The sequence below is a fragment of the Chiloscyllium plagiosum genome, unplaced genomic scaffold (genome assembly GCF_037043375.1).
Source record: "Chiloscyllium plagiosum isolate Xiang-an unplaced genomic scaffold, Cpla_swu_hap1 HiC_scaffold_3, whole genome shotgun sequence".
NCBI classification, from domain to species: Eukaryota; Metazoa; Chordata; class Chondrichthyes; order Orectolobiformes; family Hemiscylliidae; genus Chiloscyllium; species Chiloscyllium plagiosum.
The window spans coordinates 71,302,063-71,328,588 of record NW_028270141.1 but is presented as its reverse complement, the minus strand read 5'-3'; the positions used below and the strand labels follow the sequence as shown (position 1 = coordinate 71,328,588).

The 26,526-nt window shown below is 41.9% G+C and overlaps 1 protein-coding gene across 1 annotated transcript in view; it reads left to right on the top strand.

Annotated features, from left to right (window-relative positions):
* The window catches only part of l3mbtl3 (L3MBTL histone methyl-lysine binding protein 3), a 170,153-nt gene that overhangs the window by 64,332 nt on the left and 79,295 nt on the right, over window positions 1–26,526 (top strand). Inside the window, exons 10-15 of the mRNA XM_043683587.2 lie at window positions 5,159–5,250; window positions 9,638–9,789; window positions 15,350–15,426; window positions 21,457–21,542; window positions 23,381–23,491; window positions 26,040–26,154. Of these exons, the coding sequence (XP_043539522.1) occupies window positions 5,159–5,250; window positions 9,638–9,789; window positions 15,350–15,426; window positions 21,457–21,542; window positions 23,381–23,491; window positions 26,040–26,154 (633 nt within the window). The remainder of the gene's footprint in view (window positions 1–5,158; window positions 5,251–9,637; window positions 9,790–15,349; window positions 15,427–21,456; window positions 21,543–23,380; window positions 23,492–26,039; window positions 26,155–26,526) is intronic.

Genomic DNA, 26,526 nt, shown 5'->3' with positions numbered 1-26,526 from the left:
CTTGATTCAGAGTCTTATTTTTCCAGTTTTGGCCAAGAGTCCAAACGAAAACCACATGTCTGATGAAGAGGTATCAGCAAAATCTGAGGCCAAAAGAAACTGCTGACCAGGATCAGGAGGAGACAATTGGAATTTCTTGCAGGGGGCGTGTAATAAGATTTCATGATTACGAAAGTGTGATGCTGTTGGACATGATTGTGTGCAAAAAGATAGAAGTAGGCACAGAGTCACTTCTTCAAACAATCTCATAAGCTGAATGACTGTGCCACCAACAAGGAATCCAATTCCCCACCAACTGTGGCTGACACAGCCCTCAGCCATGTTCTTACCCATCTCCTGGACTTCTGCCCTCATCCTTCCCCTTCTCCTGGAACAATTCCCCTGTCCCCTCATTCTATGCCATGAGTCTTATCTTTCAAAGAATTATTTCCACCACCTCCAGCAGGTTACCACTACCAGCACAAAGACTACCATCTTCCAGCTCCTTTCAGTTCTGAACAGGAGTCATATCAGACTCAATATTAACTCAGTTCCTTTCTCCACAAACTGCTAAACCTGCTGTGTTTCTCTAGCTCTTTCTGAATATATGTTTGCATATTTATTTCTACACTGTAACTATATTAAAATGTGATTTGCTAATAAGACCATAAGACATAGGAGTGGAAGTAAGGCCGTTCGGCCCATCGAGTCCACTCGCTGTTTAATCATGGCTGATGGGCATTTCAACGCCACTTAGCCGCACTCTCCCGGTAGCCCTTAATTCCTTGCAAGATCAGGAATTTATTAATTTCTGCCTTGAAGACATTTAACGTCCCGGCCCCCACTGTACTCTGTGGCAATGAATTCTGGGGCCCACCACACTCTGGCTGAAGAAATATCTCCTCATTTCCATTCTAAATTGACCCCCTCTAATTCTAAGGCTGTGCCCACATGTCCTAGTTTCCCCGCCTAATGGAAACAAATTCTCAGCATCTACCCTTTCTAAGCCATGTATTATCTTGTAAGTTTCAAGTAGATCTCCCCTCGACCTTCTAAATGCTAATGAATACTGTCCCAGGATCCTCAGCTGTTCATTGTATGTTAGGCCTACTATTCCAGGGATCATCTGTGTGAATGTCCGCTGGACCTGCTCCAGTGCCAGTATATCCTTCCTGAGGTTTGGAGCCCAAAATTGGACACAATATTCTAAATGGGGCCTAACTAGAGCTTTTTAAACTCTCAGAAGTACGTCACTGCTTTTATATTCTAACCCTCTTGAGATAAATGACAACATTACATTCGCTTTCTTAATTATGGACTCAGCCCGCAAGTTAACTTTTAGAGAATCCTGGACTAGCACTCCCAGATCCCTTTGTACTTAGGCTTTATGAATTTTCTCACCGTTTAGAAAATATTCCATGCCTGTATTCTTTTTTCCCCAAAGTGCAAGACCTCTCATTTGCTCACATTGAGTTTCATCAGCCATTTCTTGGACCACTCTCCTAAACTGTCTAAATCTTTCTGCAGCTGAAACTTTATTGCTGAAACAGCACAGCAGGTCAGACAGCATCTAGGGAAAAGGAGATTCGACGTTTCGGGCACATGCCCTTCCTCAGGAAGGGCATGTGCCCGAAACGTCGAATCTCCTTTTCCCTAGATGCTGTCTGACCTGCTGTGCTGTTCCAGCAATAAAGTTTCAGCTTTGATCTCCAGCGTCTGCAGACCTCACTTTCTCCTTAAATCTTTCTGCAGCCTCCCCACCACCTCAGTACTACCTGCCTGCCCACCTCACTTCGTATCATTGGCAAACTTTGCCAGAATGCCCCCAGTCCCTTCGTCCAGATCATTAATATATAAAGTGAACAACTGCGGCCCCAGCACTGAACCTTGCGGGACACCACTTGTCGCTGGCTGCCATTCCGGAAAAAAAAAAACCTTTTATCCAACTCTCTGCTGTCTGTCAGACTGCCAATCCTCAATCCATGTCAGTAACTCCCCATAAACACCATGGGCCCTCACCTTATTCAGTAGCCTCCCATGAGCCACTTTATCAAAGGCCTTTTGGAAGTCTAGATACATAACATTCACTGGGTTTCCCTGGTCTAACCTACTTATTACCTCTCCAAAGAATTCTAACAAGTTTGTCAGGCACAACCTCCCCTTTATTAAATCTATGCTGACTTGTTCTAATCCAACCCTGCACTTCCAAGAGTTTAGAAATCTCATCCTTAACAATGGATTCTAGAATTTTAACAATAGCCAAGGTTAGGCCAATTGGCCGATAATTTTCCATCTTTTTTCTTGATCCTTTCTTGACCAAGGGGGTTACAACGGTAATTTTCCAATCATATGGGACCAATGAAAGATCACAACCAATGCCTCCGCTATTTCTTCAGCCACCTCCCTCAGAACTCTAGGATATAGCCCATCGAGGCCAGGAGATTTATCAATTTTTAGACCTTTTAGCTTTTCTAGCACTTTCGCTTTTTTGTGATGGCTACCATACTCAACTCTGCTCTCGACCCTCCTTAATTGTTGGGATATTGCTCATGTCTTCCACTGTGAAGACTGATGCAAAGTACTTATTATATTCTTCAGCTATTCCCTTATCTCCCAGCACTAGCCTTCCTACATCAATTTGGAGTGGCACAGTGTCTACTTTTGCCCCTCGTTTCTGATGCCTTGAAAGAAACGTTTACTATAATTTCTAATAATACTGGCTAGTCTACCTTCATATTTTATCCTCTCTGTCCTTATTTCTCTCTTTGTTTTTGTAGACTACCCAGAGGATAACAATCTTCTGATTTCCCAGTGCTGTTAGCCACTTTTTCGGCTCTCTTGTTTTCTTTGATACATTGCCATGGCTGACAAAGAAAATCAGGAAGTCTAATTCTACCCCCCCTCCCCCCAACCCCATCCGGTAATCTTTCTTTTCTTTGGGATGAACCTCTGTACTGTGTCTTCAATTACACCCAGAAACTCCTGCCATTGTTGCTCTACGGTCTTCCCCACTAGGCTCTGCTTCCAGCTGATGTTTGTCAGTTCCCTTCTCATGCCCTTTGTAATTACCTTTATTTAACTGTAACACCATTAATCCAATTTTACCTTCTCTCTTTCAAACTGCAGACTGAACTCTACCATATTATGTTTGCTGCCTCCTAAGTGTTACCTTACATTAAGATCTTTTTTTAAGGCTCATTACATAGCACTAAATCAAGAATAGCCTGCCCTCTTGTAGGCTTCATCACAAGCTCTTCCAAAAACCCATCCTGTCAGCATTCCATGGATTCCCTTTCTTTGAATTCACTAGCAACATTATTCACCCAGTCCACCTGCATATTGAAGTTCCCCCATGATCGCCATGACCTTGTCTTTCTGATTTTGTCCTGCCTATTTCCCGATACATCTTGAGTCTCTGATCCTGACCACTCTTAGGAGGTCTGCACATAATTCCCATTATGGTTTTTTTTTGCCTTTGTGGCCACCCAGACCTCACATCATCTGACCCCAAGTCATTCAGTGCCATAGATTTAATTTCATTCTGATCTAACAAAGCAACCCCGTCCCCTTTACTCACCTCCCTGTCTTTTCGATAAGTTGTAAATCCTTGAATAACTAACTGCCAGTCCTGAACCCCCTGCAACCACGTCTCTGTGATGCCTATCACATTATAATCATTCACGATGATTTGTGCCGTTAACTCATCTACTTTGTTACGAATACTACGAGCATTCAGGCAAAGCGCCTTAATGCTGATTTTCTTATCCTCATGATAACCAACATCTCTTGTAAGTCCTAAGTTAGCCTTTTTGCTTCATTCTTAGTGTGCCTTGAACTTAAACCATGCACACTTGCTAGCCTGCTTATCTTTCTACTTGACTCCATACTTCCTGTCGCATTCTCTTTCCTTTCCTCTGATTCGCAAGTTTAAAGTCCTAGTGACCACCCTATTTATCCTTTTTGCTAGAACACTGATTCCAGATCGGTCTCATTGGTACAGATCCCCCACCCCCACCCCGGTTCCAAAGCTGATGCCAATGTCCCATGAAATGGAATCCCTCTTTCCCTCACCAATCTCTTAGCCACGTGTTTACTGCCCTAATTTTCTGATCCCTATGCCAATTAGCACGTGGCTCAGGCAGTAATCCAGAGATTATGATCCTCTAGGACCTATTCTTCAATTTCCTTCCTCATGTTTGATACTCCCCGAACAGGTCCTCCTTCCTAGCCTTGCCTATGTTGCTTGTGCCAATGTGGACCACAACAACTGGATCGTCTCCCTCCCGTTCCAATATCCTTTCAAGCCAGTCGGAGATGTCCTGCACCCTGGCACCGGGCAGGCAACATACCATGTGGAACTCCCGAGCCGGCTGACAAAGGGTACTAACTGTCCCACTAATTATAGAGTCCCCTATAACAACTGCTTGTCCTTTTGTTCCCCCCTCTTGAATGGCCTTCTACACCATGATGCTGTGGTCAGCTGGCTCACCCTGTGCACAGCCCTTTTCCTCATCCGTACAGGAAGCAAAAATCTCATCCCTATTGGACAAGGTCAGGGCTGAGGCTTCTCTACTCCTGCACTCCAAATCCCCCTACCTGCCTCATTTATAGTCACACCCTATTCAGATTCCAGATCATCAGTTCTGCTCTGAAGTTCTTCCAGCAACCAACACTTGCTGCAGATGTGGTCACTGTCGTTCACAAAGGGATCATTCAGCTCCTACATCATACAGCTACAGCACATCACCTGTCCAGCCATCTCTATTTATTTATTTATTTAATTAATTAATTTATACAAATTTTTATGCATTTTTACAAATAATATGCCAGGTCATAATAGAATGAAGATAAACATTTTAGAAAACCATTTGGGACTTGTGGGCCCAATCTCATTGTAAGTGATCTTGCTTGTGGAATTAATCATTTGTGAATAATAACATAATGTTGGAACAGAGTTAGACCAAATAGCCCTTTGAGTGTGCTGCACTATGCATTATGATCATTGTTAACCTCCCTCAATTCCCGTCCGCTCCCTGAATTCCTTGATTACCTGAGAGATGAAAAGTCTATCCATTCTAACATTGAATATATTCAAGAATGGAGCATCCCCAACCCTTTGTGCTGGTGCATGTTTTGGTTTCAAATATTTTATGTTAACTATTCATTTATGTATTTTTAGGATATAAGGATGATGAGTTTAACTGGCCATCATACCTGAAGTTGTGCAAGGCTCAAGCTGTGCCCAAATCCCTGTTTGAAAACCAAAATACGGTAAGTGTATAACACTATTTAGCAAGATTTGAGAATTGAGGGTATTTATTTCCACAGAATCTTGCTTTAAGAATGTGATTTCAGGTTTTGTTTGTGAATTGTGTCTGTGTGCTGAGGTGTATGTTCGATTTGAAGCTGCTAGGCCCTCCTTTTAAAAGGACAAAGTTGCGTTTTTCAGAGATTGAGTCCTCCTCTGTGAGAAATCTGAAAAGGTGAAATGCTTAATAACTGAGTCTTACTACCTTATTGTGGATGGGCTCTGATGAAAGTTGCAGGCAGGAGATTACACTTGGGACTGTGGGCAAGGTACTTCAGTCAGATTTGCTGAAACTCCCTGGATTGCACCTTGTTTTAAAGAACACAGTAAACTGTTGAAGCAGAAACACGTTGTTGAAGCTATTGATATTATTACATGAATGGAAATTATTACCTCCATGTGGTTGTTTTAATTGAACAAGCTTTATGCTGGGAATATTTGCAATGAGAGATGGTAGGATAATGATAGTGTCGCTGGCCTAGTAATCCAGAGGCTCAGGCTAATGCTGTGGCAAAATAGAGTGCAGAAAAGATTTACTGGGATGCTACCATGACTGGAAGGTTTGTGCTCTAAGGAGAGGCTGGAAATTTTCCCTGGAATGTAAGAAACTGAGGGATGATCTTATAGAAATATATAAGATCATGAAAGGCATAAATAAGGTAGATAATGGACAGCTTTTCTCGATGGTAGGGGAGTCTAAAACTAGAGGTGAGGGGGGAGAAATACAAAAGCATACAGAGGGGAAATGTTTTCACCGAGAATGCCAAGTTTCTGAAATGGGCTGCCAAAGGTAGTGGTGGATGGGAGTACAATTTTTTTGTCATTTAAGAAACATTTAGACAGATCTGTGGATGGGATAGGTATGGAGAGCTATGGATCAAATGTATGCAAATAGGATTAGTTTTAAATTGTGAAAACCGGGCGGCATGAGCAAGTTGGGTCGAAAGACATGTTTTCATGCTGTGGACCTTTATGCCTCTAAATCCCACAGTGGCAGCAGATGTATTTTAAATTTAATAAAGAAATCTGGGATATAAATTTAGTTTCAGTCTCAGTTTTGTTACCACAAGTCTTTGATTGTTGTAAAAGAAAATCCAGGTGGTTCAATGACGTCTTTCACTTAAGGAAATCTGCAAACCTTATTCAATCTAGAGTCTTAGTAATGTGTTTTACTCTCAACTGTGTTATGGAATAGTTTAACAAGCCACTCAATTTTTAGACAACCAGGGATTGGCAGTGAACGCAGGTCTTGCCAGAGCCACCCGAGTCCCATGAAAGAATAAACAAAAGGTGTCATACTCGTGTCAAAAGTATCGTGCATTGTTTTTTATTCCCCGAGAACTGGGTTATTTTCCATTTCCATTTGTTAATTAATGTGTTTTAAAAAGTATCAATTCTGAGAGTAAAAATTGTTTCTAAAAGGGAAAAAATTTGGGAATGAGTTGAATTAAATAGTACATTTACATCTGAAGTTACCTTGAAACTATTGGTACGGACAAATTTTAGGTGTTCCCTTTTATTTACCTATGATCAATTTCTTTGTGGATGTGTGTATTTTATTACTGTAGGAATTATTTGATTTTTCATAAGCCAGCAACAAGCTTTTTTTTTGCATTCACAAATTACTCTGTTTTGTTATTTCTTACACACTTGCTTTGAAGGTAAATGAAACAATGATGTCTCATTCACTGCACTCAACCACTGTATCATGAGCATATCAATATAGGTGCAGTCATTTGCCTAATGTTTCTTGGCTGAGTCAGTGATTTGGCTAGAAGGAAGATCTTGAAAAAGCAGCAATTTCTTCGTAGCCTCTTTTATAGTTCAACTGCCAGGTGGATTTCTCAGGTGAACTTCAAGGTGGAACAGTTTAGAGGATTAGATTAGATTAGATTAGATTCCTTACATTGTGGAAACAGGCTCTTCAGCCCAACCAGTCCATACCGACTCTCCGAAGAGTAACCCACCCAGAACCATTTCCCTCCAAACACTCTCACTAGTGGGCAATTTAGCATGGCCAAATCACCTGACCTGCACATCTTTCGATTGTGGGAGGAAACCGGAGCACCCGGAGGAAACCCACGCAGACACTGAGAATGTGCAAACTCCGCACAGACAGTCACCCGAGACTGGAGAGTGTTCTTTTTCATCTTGTATGATATTGTAGTTAGATACTTTTGAACTTACTGCAATGGTCTTCTGCCTTTTACTTGTAGTTCTCACAGACTGATGGAATTGTCCTAATTCCTGGTATTCTTTTTAGCAGGAATAAGCTGACTAAGATGATTTCTCCCACTTGTGGCTTCAGTCAGCTGCACACCCCCTTTTATTTGCTGAGTGCTGAGTTTGCTTTTTCAATGAAGGTGTTGAAGGGCCTTGTCTGTCTTGAGTTTGACTCATAGTGAGTTGCATCCAGATGTAGGGGTGGTAGGTATAGGACAGATGTTAGGGGTAGGTTCTTTACTCAGTGAATCGTGAGTTCATGGAATGCCCTGCCAGTAGCAGTGGTGGACTCTCCCTCTTTATGGGCATTTAAGCGGGCATTGGATAGGCATATGGAGGATAGTGGGCTAGTCTAGGTTAGGTGGGCTTGGATCGGCGCAACATCGAGGGCCAAAGGGCCTGTACTGCGCTGTATTCTTCTATGTTCTAGGTATGCCTTAACTGTGCTCTGTTGAAATGAAACAATTTCTTCATCCACAAATGAAGTGACCCTTGAAAACTGTCTTGATTTCCAGCATTTGAACATGTGTTTCTAACTTGAAATCTTCAAAGTTTTATTACATCATGATGCTGGCACTTGGCATGACGCTATGATTATTTTGATGTACAAGCCCAGAAGTGAGTTCTTGTCAGCTTGATAGTTCAGTGTGTGATCGATGTTAACGACATCTATTCATTGTTTGTTTGTGATGGTAGCTGTTTGACTTATTAGAGGGGTTTTTCTTTTGTTGAGGCAATGTGGGGGAGCTGATTGGGGTACACCTTGTATTTCAGTATATCGACACCCTGGCACCTCAATGGCTGGTGCCAAGTTGGATCTGGTAAGACTCCGGATAATGTAGATTTCAGTGTTTCAAAACATGCCCTTTATTCCTGTTATCGCACTGGCATTGGGGTAATTCGAGACTTCACCCCTTTCTGGGGAGAAACAGAATTCTCCCACAAGGCCAGTACCTGGGTCTGAGCCTACATTCCTGTCCATCTGTTGTAATCCTGGTGTATGTGTGCAAGATTGTACAGAAAACAGTGTGGAAAGATTAACCCCATATTGTTTTTAATCACTGTTTATTTCAAATATTTATAGCTGACTTTACCTGTCCATCTCCCAAACTCTTATTAAATATGCACTAATAAAAGTTACTGTAGCTGACAATGGTTCTAATCAGTAATTGTATTGTTGATTCACCATTCACTTCCCTTTTCCTGTAAGGGGCTACCTGGCCTCTGTATTTAACCTGGCTATGCAATTTGGTTGGGTTTGGCAATTCAGTGGATTTATTGATCCTTCAGCTGTCCACTCCATGGTGCAGAATATTTGCTTGTAACTAGGGCAAGTGACTCAAATGTGACAATCTTCATCTGGTTAGCACTGTTGCCTCACAGTGCCGGAGACCTGGGTTCGATTCCAGCCTCGGGTGACTGTGTGGAGTTTGTCCATTCTTCCCGTGTCTGTGTGGGTTTCCTCCGGATGCTCTGGTTTCCTCCCACATTCGAAAAGGTGTGCAGGTTAGGAGAATTGGCCATACTAAATTGCCCATAGTGTTAGGTGCATTAATCAGGGGTAAATGTAGTGAAATGAGTCTCAGTGGGTTACTCTTCAGAGGGTCGGTGTGGACTTGTTGGGTTGAAGGGCCTGTTTCCACACTGTAGGGAATCTCATCTAATCTACTGCCACACTTGTCATGTATAACACAAGTTGTTACCCGAATATGAGAATTTTCAAAAAGGAAATCTGAAGGCGCTGGGAGTAAGTGACTGACAGTAAGTTTCTACCTTGTATATTTATTGCCGCATTAAGATTTTAGTGTAGATAACCTTATTTTAATTTTTATTTGAGATAAACAAAATAGAATATTTTAATGATTACTAGTGTATGTTTTCATTTTTATTAATACAATTTGGCAATTTCAAAACAATTCTAGGGCAAAATTGTTGGAGAAAAATCTCAGACGAAACTGAGGAGAGTTTATTACTTGCTCAGGAATCTACTTAAATTATTTGGAAACATATGCTAATTTCTAGCTGTCAGTACCAGACAGAGACAAATCCTGTCACTGTTTTAAATAAATGCAAACACAAAATTATGTATTACAATAAATATTTTTGATTTTTCTTTTGTTGTTTCAGACTATTACTCCATTAGGCTTCCGAGTGGGAATGAAACTAGAAGCTGTTGATAGAAAGAATCCAGAATTTATTTGTGTGGCAACGGTATCCGATATGGTAGATAATCGTTTTTTGGTGCATTTTGACAACTGGGATGAAAGCTATGATTATTGGTGAGCAAATCAGCCTTTGCAAATATGTTTGTATCTGCTTGATCTGAAAATCCATTTGAAAGTATTTTAACCACAAGAGGGTGCTAATATGCCAGTTAATGCATGTATGTGCAATTGTGATTGGTTTAGTGAGATCATGTGAAAGGTGGAGACAAAGGAAGGTATTTGCATATCTACAGATAATTTATTCAAAATTAGTAAAAAGAAACCTCAGTCACACCATTTGTCTTGTGAATTGTCTTGTTTACTTTTAACTTGCAGATCATTCCATTTGTTGATCATTCCCAAAACTTCTTCCCAAAACTTATTTGTTTAGCATCTCCAGCTAAGCCAGCACTTGTGGATCATTATTGATTGTCTTGGAGAAAGTTCTGACATCATTGATGATCCAGTCCTTATTAATTATAATGTTTCACAAAACATACTTTTTAAAAAATAATTGCAAATATCAAAAAAAAATTAGTTTCCTTTATCTTCAGTTTCTTTACAAATCTGCTTTAACCCCTTAAAGGAAAGTTATCACCTAATTTCCAGTTACAAATGCAGGAAATGTTCTAGGTGTAAAACCTGAAACTGCTGCAAAAACTTGACAGATCAGGAAATATCCATGAAGATAAACACTTAATGGGCTGAATTTTCCCATTTTCGCTTAAAATATTTTGTCAAGACAAGTCATTATGCCTGGTCCACTGTGGTTCGGAGCGAGTTTTCTCACACAATCTTCTGGTCTTCTCTTTAATTATGCTACCAGGCTCTAGGACATGTTGCTCAGGAAATCTTTGTGGCCACCTTGTGACCGAACAAAATCATTGATACTTTCACACACCACTGCAGGGCGCTGTGCATTTTGTCTATTGACTTTCAATGAACACACTGTCATTCAAGGCCAGGAGTCATATAATGGGCAGCTCATATCTCCACTCCCTCAGTGTGGTGGTTTGTTAAAGTTGTAGGCTGCATTGCCTCTTTCAAATTCAACATTATCCTACAGATATTTTCACATTTCAGGGCAATTTTTCAGTCCATGCATATTCTAAAAATATTTGAAAGGCTAATGATGATGGAAGGGTCAAAAGGAGATTCCTCAGGAACCTATCAATCTTCTGACTACTATGAGAGACCTTACTACACAATATTTGATCGTGATATCCTGATGGATGCCTTGAGAGCTACCTAACCTTAGCCCATATGATGCTAGTGCATTGTGTAGTTGTTTTCTCTAATTATCAGGAGGGCATGTAATCTGTAGGTATTTTAAAGTAGAATCATTCAGATATAAAGTGTATCATCAGATGAATAATTAGACATTTATTCAGTAACAAAAAAGCTCTGTAGCAAATGTCACGGTTTTGTAACCATGAGATGAGGCATTGTTAATCTACGCCTGTATTGTCTTTCAGACAGTGAAAGATAATGACAGTGAGGTCTGAGCACCCTGTGTCTCATCACTCTCCCCTGTATTTTCACCCTGCTGCTTCTCTCTCTGGAGGCCCCTGTTCTTGCAGGGTGTGCTGACTAAGTTGCAATGGCTACCTCTTTCTGCATTGCCTTCTGATTTGAGCAAAGAAATAAGGACTCCAGCATAGCATTCTCCATGGGAGCAGGTGATCTGTGGGAATGTCAAAATGATAGCAGAATGTAATTGAAGGAAGTTCTGAGTCCTTACATCCAAAACAATTACAACCCATGTTAGGTCCTCTCACAGTGTAGGTGCCTTTCCAAGGAGAAAGTGAGGTCTGCAGATGCTGGAGATCAAAGTTGAAACTTTATTGCTGGAACAGCACAGCAGGTCAGGCAGCATCCAGGGAACAGGAGATTCGACGTTTCGGGCACAGGCCCTTCTTCAGGAATGAGCAGAGAGTGTTCAGCAGGAGAAGATAAAAGGTAGGGAGGAGGGACTTGGAGGAGGGGAGTTGGAAATGTGATAGGTGGAAAGAGGTCAAGGTGAGGGTGATAGGTCGGAGTAGGGTGGAGGCGGAGAGGTCAAGAAGAAGACTGCAGGTCAGGAAGGCGGTGCCGGGCTGGAAGGATCCGGCTGAGACAAGGTGGGGGGAGGGGGGATGAAGAAACTGGTGAAGTCCAAGTTCATCCCCTGCGGTTGGAGGGTTCCCAGTCGGAAGATAAGACGCTCCTCCTCCGACCGTCGGGTTGTTGTGGTTTGGCGGTGGATGAGTCCAATGACCTGCATATCCTCGGTGGAGTGGGAGGGGGAGTTGAAATGCTGTGCCACAGGTTGGTTGGGTTGGTTCGTCCGGGTGGCCCAGAGGTGCTCCCTGAATCGCTCCGCAAGTAGGCGGCCTGTCTCCCCAATATAGAGGAGGCCACACCGGCTGCAGCGGATGCAGTAGATGATGTGGGTGGAGGTGCAGGTGAATCTGTGGCGGAAATGGAAGTTTCCCTTGGGGCCTTGGAGAGAAGTGAGGGGGGAGGTGTGGGCGCAAGTGTTGCACCTCCTGCGGTTGCAAGGGAAGGTGCCGGGAGTGGTGGTTGGGTCGGTGGGGGGTGTGGATCTGACAAGGGAGTCGCGGAGGGAGTGGTCTCTACGGAAAGCTGATAGGGGAGGGGAGGGAAATATATCCTTGGTGCTGGGGTCTGTTTGGAGGTGGCGGAAGTGACGGCGGATGATGCGCTGTACATGGAGATTGGTGGGGTGGTAGGTGAGGACCAGTGGGGTTCTGTCCTGGTGGCGGTTGGAGGGGCGGGGCTCAAGGGCGGAGGAGCGGGAAGTGGAGGAGATGCGGTGGAGGGCACCGTCGACCACGTCGGGGGGGAAATTGCGGTCCTTGAAGAAGGAGGCCATCTGTGTTGTACGTATTTTGAACTGGTCGTCCTGGGAGCAGATGCGGCGGAGACAAAGGAATTGGGAGAATGGGATGGCGTTTTTACAGGGGGCAGGATGGGAGGAGGTGTAGTCCAGGTAGCTGTGGGAGTCGGTAGGTTTGTAGTAGATGTCCGTGTTGATTCGGTCGCCTGACTTAGAAACAGAAAGGTCTAGGAAGGGGAGGGAGGAGTCCGAGACTGTCCAGGTGAATTTGAGGTCGGGGTGGAAGGTGTTGGTGTAGTGGATGAACTGTTCAACCTCCTCGTGGGAGCACGAGGTAGCGCCGATACAGTCATCAATGTAGCGAAGAAAAAGATGGGGGGTGGGGCCAGTGTAGTTGCGGAAGATGGATTGTTCCACATACCCTACGAAGAGGCAGGCATAGCTGGGGCCCATGCGGGTGCCCATGGCTACTCCATGGCTACTCCATGGCTACTCTTATGGCTTCCATAAGAAACTCTTGAAGCTTTGGTCATTTTATTTTGTTTTAATTCATTCATGGGATGAGGTCATTGCTAGGCCAGAGTCAAACACATTGCTGTGGGTCTAAATTCACATGTAGGTCAGACCAAGTAAGGATGGAGTTTCCTTCCCTAAAGGATATTAGTGAACCAGATGTTTTTTTTGACAATCAACAATGGATTCATAATTCCAGATTTTTATTGAATACAAATTCTACCATCTGCTATATTTGCATGTAGTGTCAGCCATTTTGTGTATTTATTGTGCAGTTGAGTTTCTATCTGACATGTAGGCACCATCTGCAGTGCGCACACATTTCTTCCTGTCTTACATGTATCTTTTTACTTTTGACCCCTGATCTTTCAGACCCGTCCCCTTCATGTCTTGGCCCTTTTATCGATATTTTCTAATCAACCTATTCAGAGATGTTATTGCACACTCCAGTGACATTATCACTGTACCATTACCTCTCCAGAGATGAGGATTTTGCCCAGATGAATTTTAAGAAAGCATTTGACGAAGTAATACTTAAGTGACTATTGAATAAAATTTAGGAATGGAGGCATAAGTGCTAGCTTAGATAAAAGACGTTACAAGGACTGGAGGCAGTAGATTGTGTTAAGTAGTTGTTTATTAGACTGAAGAATGGCAGACAATAGTACTCCTCCCAAGGGACAATGCTCTTTGTTTTTATTTAACTTTATAAAACTGACTTAATTTTGTTTTTATTCTAGGGATGTGGGCATCACCTGCTTGGATTTATTGCCCAACTGTAAATGTCCTGATGACTGTTAAGAGTCAACCACATTCTTTCCTAAAGTGAACTAGATGGATTTTTTCAGCAATTGAGAGTTGTTACATTAGGCTAACTTTTTTTATTCCAGATTTTTATTGGATTCACATTTTGCCATCTCAATAGATGGATCCATGACCCAGATCCCAAAAATATTAGCTTCAGGTTCTAGAAAACTAATCCAGTGAGATTATCACTACGCCACTGTCTCCCCTTGACTACTGAAATAGAGTGTAACAGTTTTTTCAAAAAATATGTTGGCAATACTCCGCTTGAAGATGCATCAAACATTGAATAATTTACATAGACTGGCGGATTGGATACGCAAATGAAAAATTAGAATTTAATACAAGGAAATTCGTGGTGATGTATTTTGAAAAAGAAAGGGGGTAGGGACAAGCAACGTATACTTGGTGGCATAGTTCTCAGGTTTTTCTGTGTAACATATACACGTTATTCCTTGTACTACACCCCTTGCAGTGTTCCTTCTGTATTTAAATAGAGAAAATCTTTGACTGTAAAATGCTGGATAAATGAAGACTTTATGCTCTGATATCTCGGAGAATGAAGGCATGTGAATAACAGCAAAGAAAAGCTCAGTTCCGTTTAGCTCATTTGAAATTCCAGCATAAGAGATGCTATTAAATTCCAAAGTCTTTTAAGCATATATTGGCTATTAAATACAAAAGGAATATGAAAAAAGTGCTGCAAGTAAAGACAGGATCTACATTTACTAAGGTTTGCCAATTTTCTTCCAGCTGTAACCTTTATCTGTGCTGAAAGGGGCATCTTAATAAGAGGTAGTCTAGTTAAGGTAGTGGTCTCCCTGACTATCAACTTTTCTTGTTTCTAGCCAAGAGAAACAGTAAAATGAGGACCTTCTGAACATCAAATATGTGACCAAGCTTGAGGGTTTGTTTATTTTTAAACCTTTTCTCTCTTCAAGAAAGCCAATGTGCTCTGCATTGAGAAGGTTTCTGGATGGTCTTGACACACCTCTTATGAAAGTGAAAACTTCCACAGCGTGTTCTGATCTTCCTCCCTCTTTCAGGTGCTCACATTGCTTTCCTGAGATGAAAGTACCTTCTTGTTTAGGGTCACTACTGGAAGAGATACTCTCCAGTTTACCGAAAGGGATACTCTCCAGTTCACCAAAAGACACATTGGGCCTATTATGTCAAGTGTGCATGATTGGAAGATCATATAATGAAAGTTTAATTAAGTTACAAAACTGACAAATATCTAAAGACTTCAGTTGTGAGTCATGGAACAAAATCCATGATACAATGTTTGTTGCAGTTCTGACAAAGTGGCCTGGAATTTCCTCAGCTACTCGCTCAGTGTAACTTTAATACAAGTATGACATGTATGGAAACTGTGTTTCTGCCTCTTCTAGTGGTGGAGGGTTAGCGGTGGTTCAGTATTTACATTTATATTGATATACATGTTTTAATTTCACTGTGGTGCTATGATTTGTTTTCTAGGTGTGATGCCACTAGTCCTTACATTCACCCTGTGGGATGGTGCCTGCAGCAGGGGAAAACCCTCACAACACCACCAGGTGATTGCTCTCTTGACACCGATTGTTATGTGTGTTATGTATGATGGGTTGACCAAACCTGCCCTCCTGACATGAAGCTACATATGCCAGCATGACTCCTGGTGATCAGCAGCAGCTGCCACCTGAATTTTAATAAGCCAAAAATCTTACAGGATTTTTGTTGATTTGTATGAGCAGGTTTCAAATATGCAATCACAACAGCAAAACTGTGCCAGAGCAGAAATCCATCAAATAATGTTCCAAATCAGGAAAAAATAGACTGTGCTATCACTGAAGTAAAAAAAAAACATGGAAACACTGCCTCATTACTCAATACTAATATTTAATGAAATGCAGATTGTGCACTAAGCAAGGTGTATTAAGAAAATGTTGATAAATGACAATTCTGGGCAAGACTAGATACAGTGACCCAGTGGTTAGCACTGCTGGCCCACAGCACCAGGGTCCCAGGTTCATTTTCAGCCTCAGATAACAGTCTGTGTGAAGTTTGCACATTCTCCCCATGTCTGCGTGGATTTCCTCCGGGTGCTACGGATTCCTCCCACAGTCCACAGATGTGCAGGTCAGGTGAATTGGCCATGCTAAATTGCCCATTGTGATAGGTGCATTAGTCAGAGGGAAATGAATCTCGGTGGGTTACTCTTCGAAGGGTTGGTGTGGACTTGTTGGGCCGAAGGGTCTGTTTCCACACTGTAGGGAATCCAGTCATAACTAATCTTCTTCTTCCACATGTTCTACTCTAATGACACTATTGTTGAAGTATTTTAATTGATGTCAGCAAGATATTTATTCACCGGTACAGAAGCAGCACTTGTTAGTATATTTGCAACCCAGCTAGAAAATACCTTCATTTTGGGAAAATTGCAGAGCATCTGAAAAAAAAGTTAACAAGCTCAGATGTAATAGAGGGAGAACCAGCCATTTAGATACAGAACTGGTTTGAAGGTAGGAAACAGGTTGGTGGAGGATTCCGTTTCAGACTGGAGGCCTGTGACCAGTGGTGTGCCACAAGGACTGGTGCTGGATCCACTGATTTTGTCATTTATATAAATGATTTGGATGTGAACATAGGAGGTATTGTTAGTAAGTTTGCAGATGACACCAAAATTGGAGGTGTAGTGGACAGTGAAGAATGTTACCTCCAAGTACAATGGGATCTTGACCAGATGGGCTGAGGAGTGGCAGATGGAGTTTAATGTAGATAACCGCGAGGTGCTGCATTTTGGAAAGGCAAATCGGGCAGGGGGAGTGTTGCTGAATGAAGAGACCTTGGAGCGCAGGTTCATAGTTCCTTGTAAGTGGAGTCCCAGGTCGACAGGATAATAAAGAAGGCTTTTGGTATGCTTGCCTTTATTGGTCAGTGCATTGAGTGTAGGGGTTGGGCGATCATGTTGCGTCTGTACAGAACATTGATTAGGCCACTTTTGGAATACAGAGGAATCTCGATTATCCGAATATCGGATTATTCGAAGGAGATCTCAAGGTGCCGACAGAAACATTACGTCAAAGAGCTGTTTCAACCCTGATTGGGTCTTTTGTTTACAGGTACAATGATTAAAAACGAACTCGGCTCACTGAAATGCTGCCGAGAACAGTCCTGGTACCATCTCCAAATGACGGCCCTCTCTCTCTCTTCCCCCACACTTTCTCTGGAGTTCTACACAGGGGTGAACCCTAAACCTCCCCTTCCCCAGATAATCTCTCCAATGTTGTCCTGTACAGGGAAAAGGTAGAACCTGTCAAAAAGTTGCAGTTAAACTGTGTGTGTGTGTGTGTGTGTGTGTGTGTGTGTGTGTGTGTGTGTGTGTGTGTGTGTGTGTGTGTGTGTGTGTGTGTGTGTGTGTGTGTGTGTGTCGCACACGACTTGGAAACCCCCCTTACTGTTCGTGTACAGTCCGGCTGCCCCTAGGTGAGGAGGGGGGGCAGCGGCGTGGATGGGGGTTGGACGGTGAGTGGCTGTGGACAGGGGAGTGGTGTTGGACAGGGTTGGGGGTGGGTGGGGTGGGAGGAGACTGGTTTGGACAGGGTTGGGGTGTGAGCAGACTGAGTTGGGGTGGGTGGACAGGATGGGAACAGCTGGGACGGGGGCGCAGGTGGATGGGGTTGGGGAGCAGGGTGGGAGCAGATGGAGTTGGGGTGGGTGGGGACGGGGGATGGATGGGGTTGAGGGGTGGGGTAGTGCAGGCGGGGTGGGGGGTAGACTGACACGGTTTTGGGGGTAGACGGACAGGATTTTGGGGGAGTCTGTGTGGGAGTGGTGCAGATGGTAGATGTGGTTTGGGGGAAAGGATGGGAGCGGGTGGGACGGTGTAAGGGCGGATGGGGTTGGGGGAGGGTGGGTGCTCACCCGAGGTTTGCTGCTACCTGGTCTCCTGAACGGGGAGCAGACTTCACAGAAAACTCCGAGCCCCGGAGGAAATCTGTTAATCAATTATCCAAACGAAATAGTGACTGCCAATCTTGTTCGGATAATTGAGATTCCTCTGTACTGAGTGCAGTTGTAGGAAGGATATTGTGAATGTTGACAGGATTCAGAAAAGATTTACAAGGATGTTGCCAGGGTTGGAGGGTTTGAGCTAGAGGGAGAGGCTGAATAGGCTGGGGCTGTTTTCCCTGGAGTATTAGAGACTGAGGAGTAACCTTATGGAAGCCTATAAAATCATGAGGGGTATGGATAGGATAAAAAGCCAAGGTCATTTCCACAGGGTAGGGTAGCCCATTACTAGAGGGCATAGGTTTAAACTGAGAGGGAAAAGATTTAAAAGGGATCTAAGGGGTAACCTTTTTATAGAGTGGTGCGTGTATGGAATGAGCTGCCAGAGGAAGTGGTAGAGGCTGGTACAATTGCAACATTTAAAAGGAATCTGAATGGGTACATGAATAAGAAAGATTTAGAGGGATATAGGCCAAGTGCTGGCAAATGGGACTAGATTAATTTAGGATATCAGGTCCGCATAGATGAAGGGTCTGTTTCCATGCAGTACACTTCTACGATTCTATGCCCTACCATATATTTTGATTACCGCAAGTCCAACTGCACTGACCAACCTCTGTCACTAGGTGGAGCCTGGCCAATTTAACTATCCTGTAGAACACAGGTGCTGTATTTCAGCTTACTTTGGTTTTACAGTTACTTCATTATCATTTCAAGAGTTTAGCTGTTTGTTACTGGTAGCACTATATTTCAACTTGGCAGTTACTGTGTAATGTTTTACTCCGCTAAGGAAGACCACACAGAACCAAAATAAAAAAGCACAAAAACTGTGGATATGGAAGATCTGAAACAAAAACAGAAACTGTTGGAGAAACTCAGCAAATGTGGAGAGAAGACAGAGTTAACATTTTCCTTTTCACCAGACCCAAAATATTGACGCTACTTTCTTTCCACAATTCTGTTTCCTATCAAACTTGGCTTCTGTTTTAAGAGACATTCCTGTAGGAATCAGTGATTCACTACAAGTCTTTTAACTTGAATTCAAAATATTCACCAACACAACCCCAAGTTCAAGTAAGGACAACTTGTAGTTAATTCTGAAAAGAACTGACATTTTCAAACCATCAGCATCTGATGAATGCTTATGAAATGTTGATGTCTACGTGCAATTGAATTATTACAAGTAGGAATAATTGAAATACTAGCTATAATAGTAAATTGACTGGGGGCAAATATTCATAGGTAAAGGGACGGCTGGAAAATGGGAAGCCCTTAGAAATGAGATAATGAGAGTCCAGAGACAGTATATTCCAGTTAGGGCGAAATGAGAGGCTGGTAGGTGTAGGGAATGTTGGATGACTCGAGAAGTTGAGCCTTTGGTTAAGAAAGAGAAGGAAGCATATCTCGGGTTTAGACAGGAAAGATCGAGTGAATCCTTAGAGTATAAAGGTAGTAGGAATATACTTAAGAGAGAAATCAGGAGGGCAAAAAGGGGCCATGAGATAGCTTTGGCAAATAGAGTTAAGGAGAATCCAAAGGGTTTTTTACAAATACATTAAGGTTAAAAGGGTAACTAGAGAGAGAATAGGGCCTCTCAAAGATTAGCAGGGCATCTTTTATGTGGAGCTGCAGCAGATGAGAGAGATACTAAATGAGTATTTTGCATCAGTGTTTACTGTGGAAAAGGGCATGGAAGATATAGAATGTAGGGAATTGGATGGTGAAATCTTGAGAAATGTCCATATTACAGAGGAGGAAGTGCTGGATGTCTTGAAACGGGTAAAGGTGGATAAATCCCGAGGACTTGATCAGGTGTGCCCTAGAACTCTGTGGGGAAACTAGAGAAGTGATTGCTGAGCCCCTTGCTGAGATCTTTGTATCATTGATAGTCACAGGTGAGGTGCCACTGTTTAAGAAGGGTGGTAAGCACAAGCCAGGGATCTATAGCCCAGTAATCTTGACTTCGGTGGTGGGCAAGTTGTTGGAAGGAATCCTGAGGGACAGGATGTACATGTATTTGAAAAGGCAAGGACTGATTAGGGATAGTCAGCATGGCTTTATGCGTGGGAAATCATGTCTCACAGACTTGATTGAGTTTTTTGAAGAAGTAACAAAGAGGATTGATGAGTGTAGACTTTTAGATGTGATCTATATGGAGTTCAGTAAAGCATTCAACACGGTTCCCTATAGGAGACTGGTTAGCAAGGTTAGATCTCATGAAATACAGGGAGAACTAGCCATTTGGATACAGAACTGGCTCAAAGGCAGAAGACAGAAGGTGGTGGTGGAGGGTTGATTTTCAGACTGGAAGCCTGTGACCAGTCGAGTGCCGGAAGGATTGGTGCTGGGTCCACCTCATTTCATCATTTATATAAATGATTTGAATATGAACATAGGAAGTATAATTAGTAAGTTTGCAGATGACACCAAAATTGGAGGTATAGTGAACAGCGAGGAAGGTTACCTCAGATTGCAACAGAATCTTGATCAGATGGGCTGAGGAATGGCAGATGGAGTTTAATTTAGATAAATGTGCGGTGCTGCATTTTGGGAAAGCAAATCTTAGCAGGACTCATACACTTAATGGTAAGGTCCTCAGGAGTGTTGCTGAACAAAGAGACCTTGGAGTGCAGGTTCACAGTTCCTTAAAAATAGAGTCACAGGTAGATAGGATAGTGAAGAAGGTGTTTGGTATGCTTTCCTTTATTGGTCAGAATATTGAGTACAGGAGTTGGGAGGTCATGTTGCGGCAGTACATGGCATTGGTTAGGTCACCTTTGGAATAGTGAGTGCAATTCTGGTCTTCCTATTGAAGGATGTTGTGAAACTTGAAAGGATTCAGAAAAGATTTACAAGGATGTTGCCAAGGTTGGAGGATTTGAGCTATAGAGAGAGGTTGAATAGGCTGGGGCTGTTTTCACTAGAGCGTGGAGACTGAGGGGTGACCTTGTAGAAGTTTATAAAATCATGAGGGGCATGGATAGGGTAAAGAGACAAAGTCTTTTCCCAGGGGTGGCAGAGTACAGAACTAGAGGGCATAGATTTAGGGTGAGAAGGGAAAGATATAAAAGAGACCCAAGGGGCACCTTTTTCATGCAGCGGGTGGTACGTGTATGGAATGAGCTGTCAGAGGAAGTCGTGGAGGCTGGGATAATTGCGACATTTAAAAGGCATCTGGATGGGTATATGAATAGGAAGGGTTTGGAGGGATATGGACTGGATCCTGGCAATTGGGACTAAATTGGGTTGGGATATCTGGTTGACATGGACGAGTTAGGCCAAAGGGTCTGTTTCCATGTTTTACATTTCTATGACTCTATTTATGTTTGGCCATCTTATCAATTTGGGCCATATAAAATGTTGCAAATTTGGTTTTAGTACCTTATTTTCACCCATTCTTTAATCAAAATTTTGTAGATTAGCTTAAACATTCAAAATGTTTTTAGATATATAAGTAGATACCAGGTGAATAAGAAAGTCTTGGCTTATTTTAAGGCAAAGCTGCAGTGGGGTGGCAGGGAGAGGAGTATAACGTGTTATGACAGTTAATTGTAGAGCTAGAATGTTTAAAGATGAATTTATTTCATTTGATGTAGATTATCATGATCCTAAATGGTTTACATGGGAGAAGTACTTGGAAGAAACAAATTCTCTGCCTGCTCCTGCAAGAGCTTTTAAATCAGTAAGTAATTACAGAATAAATGAATGATGCTGTTCATACAAGTTTTATTACATCAGATAAAATTAATTGACCACATTGTCATATTATAAAAGGAAATCACTTTTGATTTTGATTTGCATAGAGCAGAAGTAAACATCAATCTTACAGTTTGCAAGGGTTTGGGGAAAATATATTAACTTGGATAAAAGATTGGCTAATGAATCGAAAAAAGAGATTTGTGATAAATGAGTCTTTTTCCTGTTGGCAAGATGTAACTAGTGGGGTGCCTTAGAGTTCACTCCTAAGGCCCCAACCATTTACAATCTATAATAATGATTAGGATGAAGGGATATAAAGTACGATAGCCAAATTTGCAGGTCACCTCAAAGTTGATTGGAAAGTAAGTTAAGAAAATGTACATATGGATAAATGAGATGAATTGGTCAAAATTTGGCCAATAGAATTTAGCATGGATAAGTGTGAGGTTATCCATTTTTATTTGAAGAATGAAAGGCAACCTTATTATTGAAATGGAGAGAAACTACAGAGTGCTTTGGTGTAGAGGGAGCTGGGTGTCGTCCTGCATGAGTAATAGAACTAATATTTAGTACAGCAGGAAATAAGGGATGGTAAACAGTGATTTGGCATTTATTGCTTAAGGGCTGGAATATGAAAGTAGAGAAGCATTGCTGCAACTGTACAAGACATTGGTGAGACCACACCTGGAGTATTGCTTACAGTTTTGAGCCTCTTGAGGAAGGATGTAGATGCATCAGAAGCAGGTCAGAGGAGATACACTAGATTAATTCAAAAGATGTGGGGTTTACCTTAAGAAGGCAGATCGAGCAATTTAGGCCTATATTCTCTGGAATTGAGAAGAACGAGAGAAGGTCTAATTGAGTTGTATGAGATGTTAAAGGGAACTGTCAAAGTAGACATAGAACAATCTTCTTTTCCCCATTTCATAGGTCAGTGCAGCATCGAGGGCCGAAGGGCTTGTGCTGTGCTGTAATGTTCTGTGTTCTAATTTAGAATAAGACGTAATAGTTTTAGGAAAAGGGGGAGCATATTTAAAACGGAGCTGAGGTGCAATGACCTCTCAAAAAAAATTGTGAATCTGTGAAATTCATTAACCCAGAATGCGGTGGATTCTGAGACACTGAATAAATTTGAGGAGATAGATTTTTAATTAGTAATGGGCTGAAGGGTCCTGGACAGCAGGCAAGAAAATGGAATTAAGGCTGAGGTGTGATCAGACATGATCGTCAAATTAGGTCTACAGTCTTACCAGACCATAGGGTTGCTCTCTCATTAGAGAGAGACAACTGGTGATGATTTTACATGAGTGCCACCACATCTCAGGCCAGAGGAGAGATTGAGAAGTAGAGTCCTTCATGGTAACGTCAGCCAGTACAGGAATTGAACCCATGCTATCAGCATCACACTGCTTCGCAAACTAACTATCTAGCCAACTGAGCTAAACTAACCCCGCCATGAATGGCAGAGCAGGCTTGAGAGGCTGAATTACCATCCTGCTCTAAGTTCTTATAATGGTAAATCTATTTACCTAATGTCTAAGCATATTCTGACTATATCCTGCTCAATTCATGCTGTATCTAAACTAAAAATTAAGAATTGGTCTCGGTACAATATTTTGTTCTGCAGTAAAAATTGTTAATTTTGAATGCATGTGCTAAGTTCCAATTTTAATATTTTTATGTCTGTTTGATATCTACAGTTAAAAATTAAAATTTCAGGGTATGCTGTTTTTAACCTATCCATCAAGCCTTGTGGATGCTGCCTGTGAAAAGTAATTTCCGAAACAGTGATCTGTATTGTAATGCCCTGTATTGTTTCAGCGTCCCATGCATGGGTTTTTACCAAACATGAAACTTGAGGCTGTTGATAAGCGGAATCCAATGCTGATCAGAGTGGCAACAATTGTAGATACGGATGATCATAGAGTAAAGGTAAGTTATTGCATATGGAATTTGGATTGCTAATTAATGGTAATTACTAAATGATATGTTTTGTGTTTGAGGCAGAACGCATGGGAAATTGGATGAGAGTTGGGACATACTCAGTCAACATATGCAATTCATTAAACCTGTTCTCTCTTGAAAGATTAAAACCATGATGTTCATGAATGCACCGATGTATAATTTATTAAAAACAATATATGGAGTATATTTTGTCTCCAAGATCTTGTTGGTTCTCATTTTTGTCAGACTTCCATATCAGTATTATTCACTATAAATTTTTGTCAATGTTTACAGTGAAATCCTGTTCACAGGCTCCTACTCTGTGAAATTATAGGCTCTAACCACCAGGTGGTGATGTATTATCTTCGTTCCACCAGTTGTTCAAAATGTTTTCTGAATATTGATTACTTTTCTCTTTTCTAAGGAGAATTTCTTTTGACCAAATTACATGAACTGTTCCACATAATTAAAATTGTACAGCAAGTTGCCTTTCTTGTGTTTTCGTTGGTCCACATCTTCAGACCTGTTGGATACCCAACAGAAGACCCAAAGTGTGCATGTGGACCCCTCAAAAGCTCTGACACACTGACCTCAATGAGAATTGCCCAGGAAGTTTGAACTTCTGACAGGCAATTCTCCTGTTTTCGAGGAACCTCTTTAAACCAGAGTTGGAACCTTTTTAGATTGCTCCGATTTATCTAGTTTTAGCAAATGTTGGACAGAAAACTCCTTATCAAGTTGCAGACTGTCAATAAATCTGATCCCAAAATCCCTCTCACTACAAGCCCTGATATTCCTCTTGCTCACACCCCCTTCCCCACTGACCCCTGATGACACCAAAAAACCACTACTGCCTTCGAATGCCAATTTTCGCACCCACCATCCCAATCTGGGTATCCCTGATCTGGTTACTCTTATAACCATGTTCATTTATCCATTTTCTGTCATCCACTCACCCTTCGCTGACCTTTATAGGGAACATCATAAACTTGCTTTATTGCAGTCAGTTTGATTAAAAAAGGGGTATGTTCAGCCTTCTCTGCCCCCCCCCCCCCTCTTGCCCCATAGCTCCAGTGCAGCAATGGAGCCCTTTGACTGAAAAGTACCCACCATATTTCTGAAGAAGCCAGGTTCAGAGACCCAGCCAGAAATCTGGAGCAGGTCAGAATGGATGTAAGGAAGAGCAGAGTGACGATTTGAGAATAATTTCAGCTTCCCAAAAAATCTGGGCATGGTTCCTTCAATGTCTCAGAAACAAACAGGTTAATTTGCAAGGATCTTGCCAGGATTGGAGGGTTTGAGTTGCAGGGAGAGGTTGAATAGACTGGGGCTATTTTCCCTGGAGTGTCGAAGGCTGAGGGGTGATATCTTTTATATAAACCTTTTTATAGAGGTTTATCAAATCATGAGAGGCATGGATAGGATAAATAGGTAAGGTCTTTTCCTTGGGGTTGGGAAGTCCAAAACCGGAGGGCATAAGTTTAGGGTGAAAGGAGAAACATATAAAAGGGACCCAAGGGGCAACTGCTTCACGCTGAGGGTGATTTGTGTATGGAATGAGTTGCCAGAGGAAGTGTTGGAGGCTGGTACGATTACAATATTTAAAAGACAATTGGATGTGTATACGAATAGGAATAATTTAGAAGGTTAGGGGCCAAATGCTGGCAAATGGGACTAGATTAATATAGGATATCTGGTTGGCTTGGACAAGTTGGACTGAAAGGTCTATTTCTGTGCTGTGTATCTCTGGGACTCTATGTCAGTAAAACTGTGAACACTCAGCCCCTTGCTTTGATAATGATTTGAACATGGACAACAGTCATGTATTAATAATGTTGTAATGATAACATTGGGAGGATATGTCAATAAACAGCTGTCAAAGTGCTTGAATAGATTATTCGTCAACTCTTGGTTACAGACAGTTTTCTTTTCAACTTTTTACAGCGCAGTGCATTTAAATAGCTTTCCAGTTATATGTATGTTGAAGTGTTGAAAGCCTTTCTGAGAAGGTTTATTAGACTAACACCTAGAATTAGCAGATTTCCGTATGACAAAAGACTAGACAGGCTAGGCCTATAACCTCTGGGGTTTGGAAGAGTCAGGTGATTGAGATTGAAACGCATAAGATATTGACGTGACTGATGTTGAGTGTGTTTCCACTTGTCAAAGAATCTCAAACTTGGAGGTCAAAGTTTAAAAATAAGTGATCGCTCACTTCAGATAGATGAAGGAAAAAAGTCTCAATGGGTTGTGAGCGTTTAGAACTTCCTTCTTCAAAAGACAGTGGATGCCGAATCTTTAAATGTTTTGAAAGGCAGTCATATAAATAGGTTTTTGATTACCAAGGGAATGAAAAATTATGGGGACTATACAGGAAAGTAGAATTGAGGTTAAAATCAGATCAGCCACAAGGCAGAACAGGCTCAAAGGGCTGAGTGGTCTCTTCTTGCTCCTTGTTTATGTTCAGTGATAAAATCAGTTGCTCTAATATCTTAGTGCTTTTAAGTTTGACTGTACTTTCTCATTGTTTATCTAGATACATTTTGATGGCTGGAACTATGATTATGATTACTGGATTGATGCTGATAGCCCTGATATCCATCCTGCAGGCTGGTGTGCTAAAACTGGACACCCTCTTCAACCACCTATCAGTAAGCTCCATCTATGTAATTTATTTCCTTGTAAGGATAATATTTTTCTTATTAAAATAAAGTAGTGAGAGCTCAACAAAACAAAATACCACAACTTTCCTGTTGTACACGGCCATTTGTTAAGCCACACAGCTCTGGCCTCATAAGCAAGCCTCCAGCGTTCTTTAAATCCAATCATACCCTCAGTGATCTTTTACCCTCTGCTGAAACATTCCCTACTCTCTCCTTCCTGCTCTGACCTCAGAAACAGCTCAAAGCCTCCAAACTGTATTGACAGCTGGGATCCATTCATATGGTGATGAGGCTGAGGTCCCCCAGGGTTTATATGTGCTGTCATCTGCAGACATCAGTTATCATTTGGATATCTCTAAC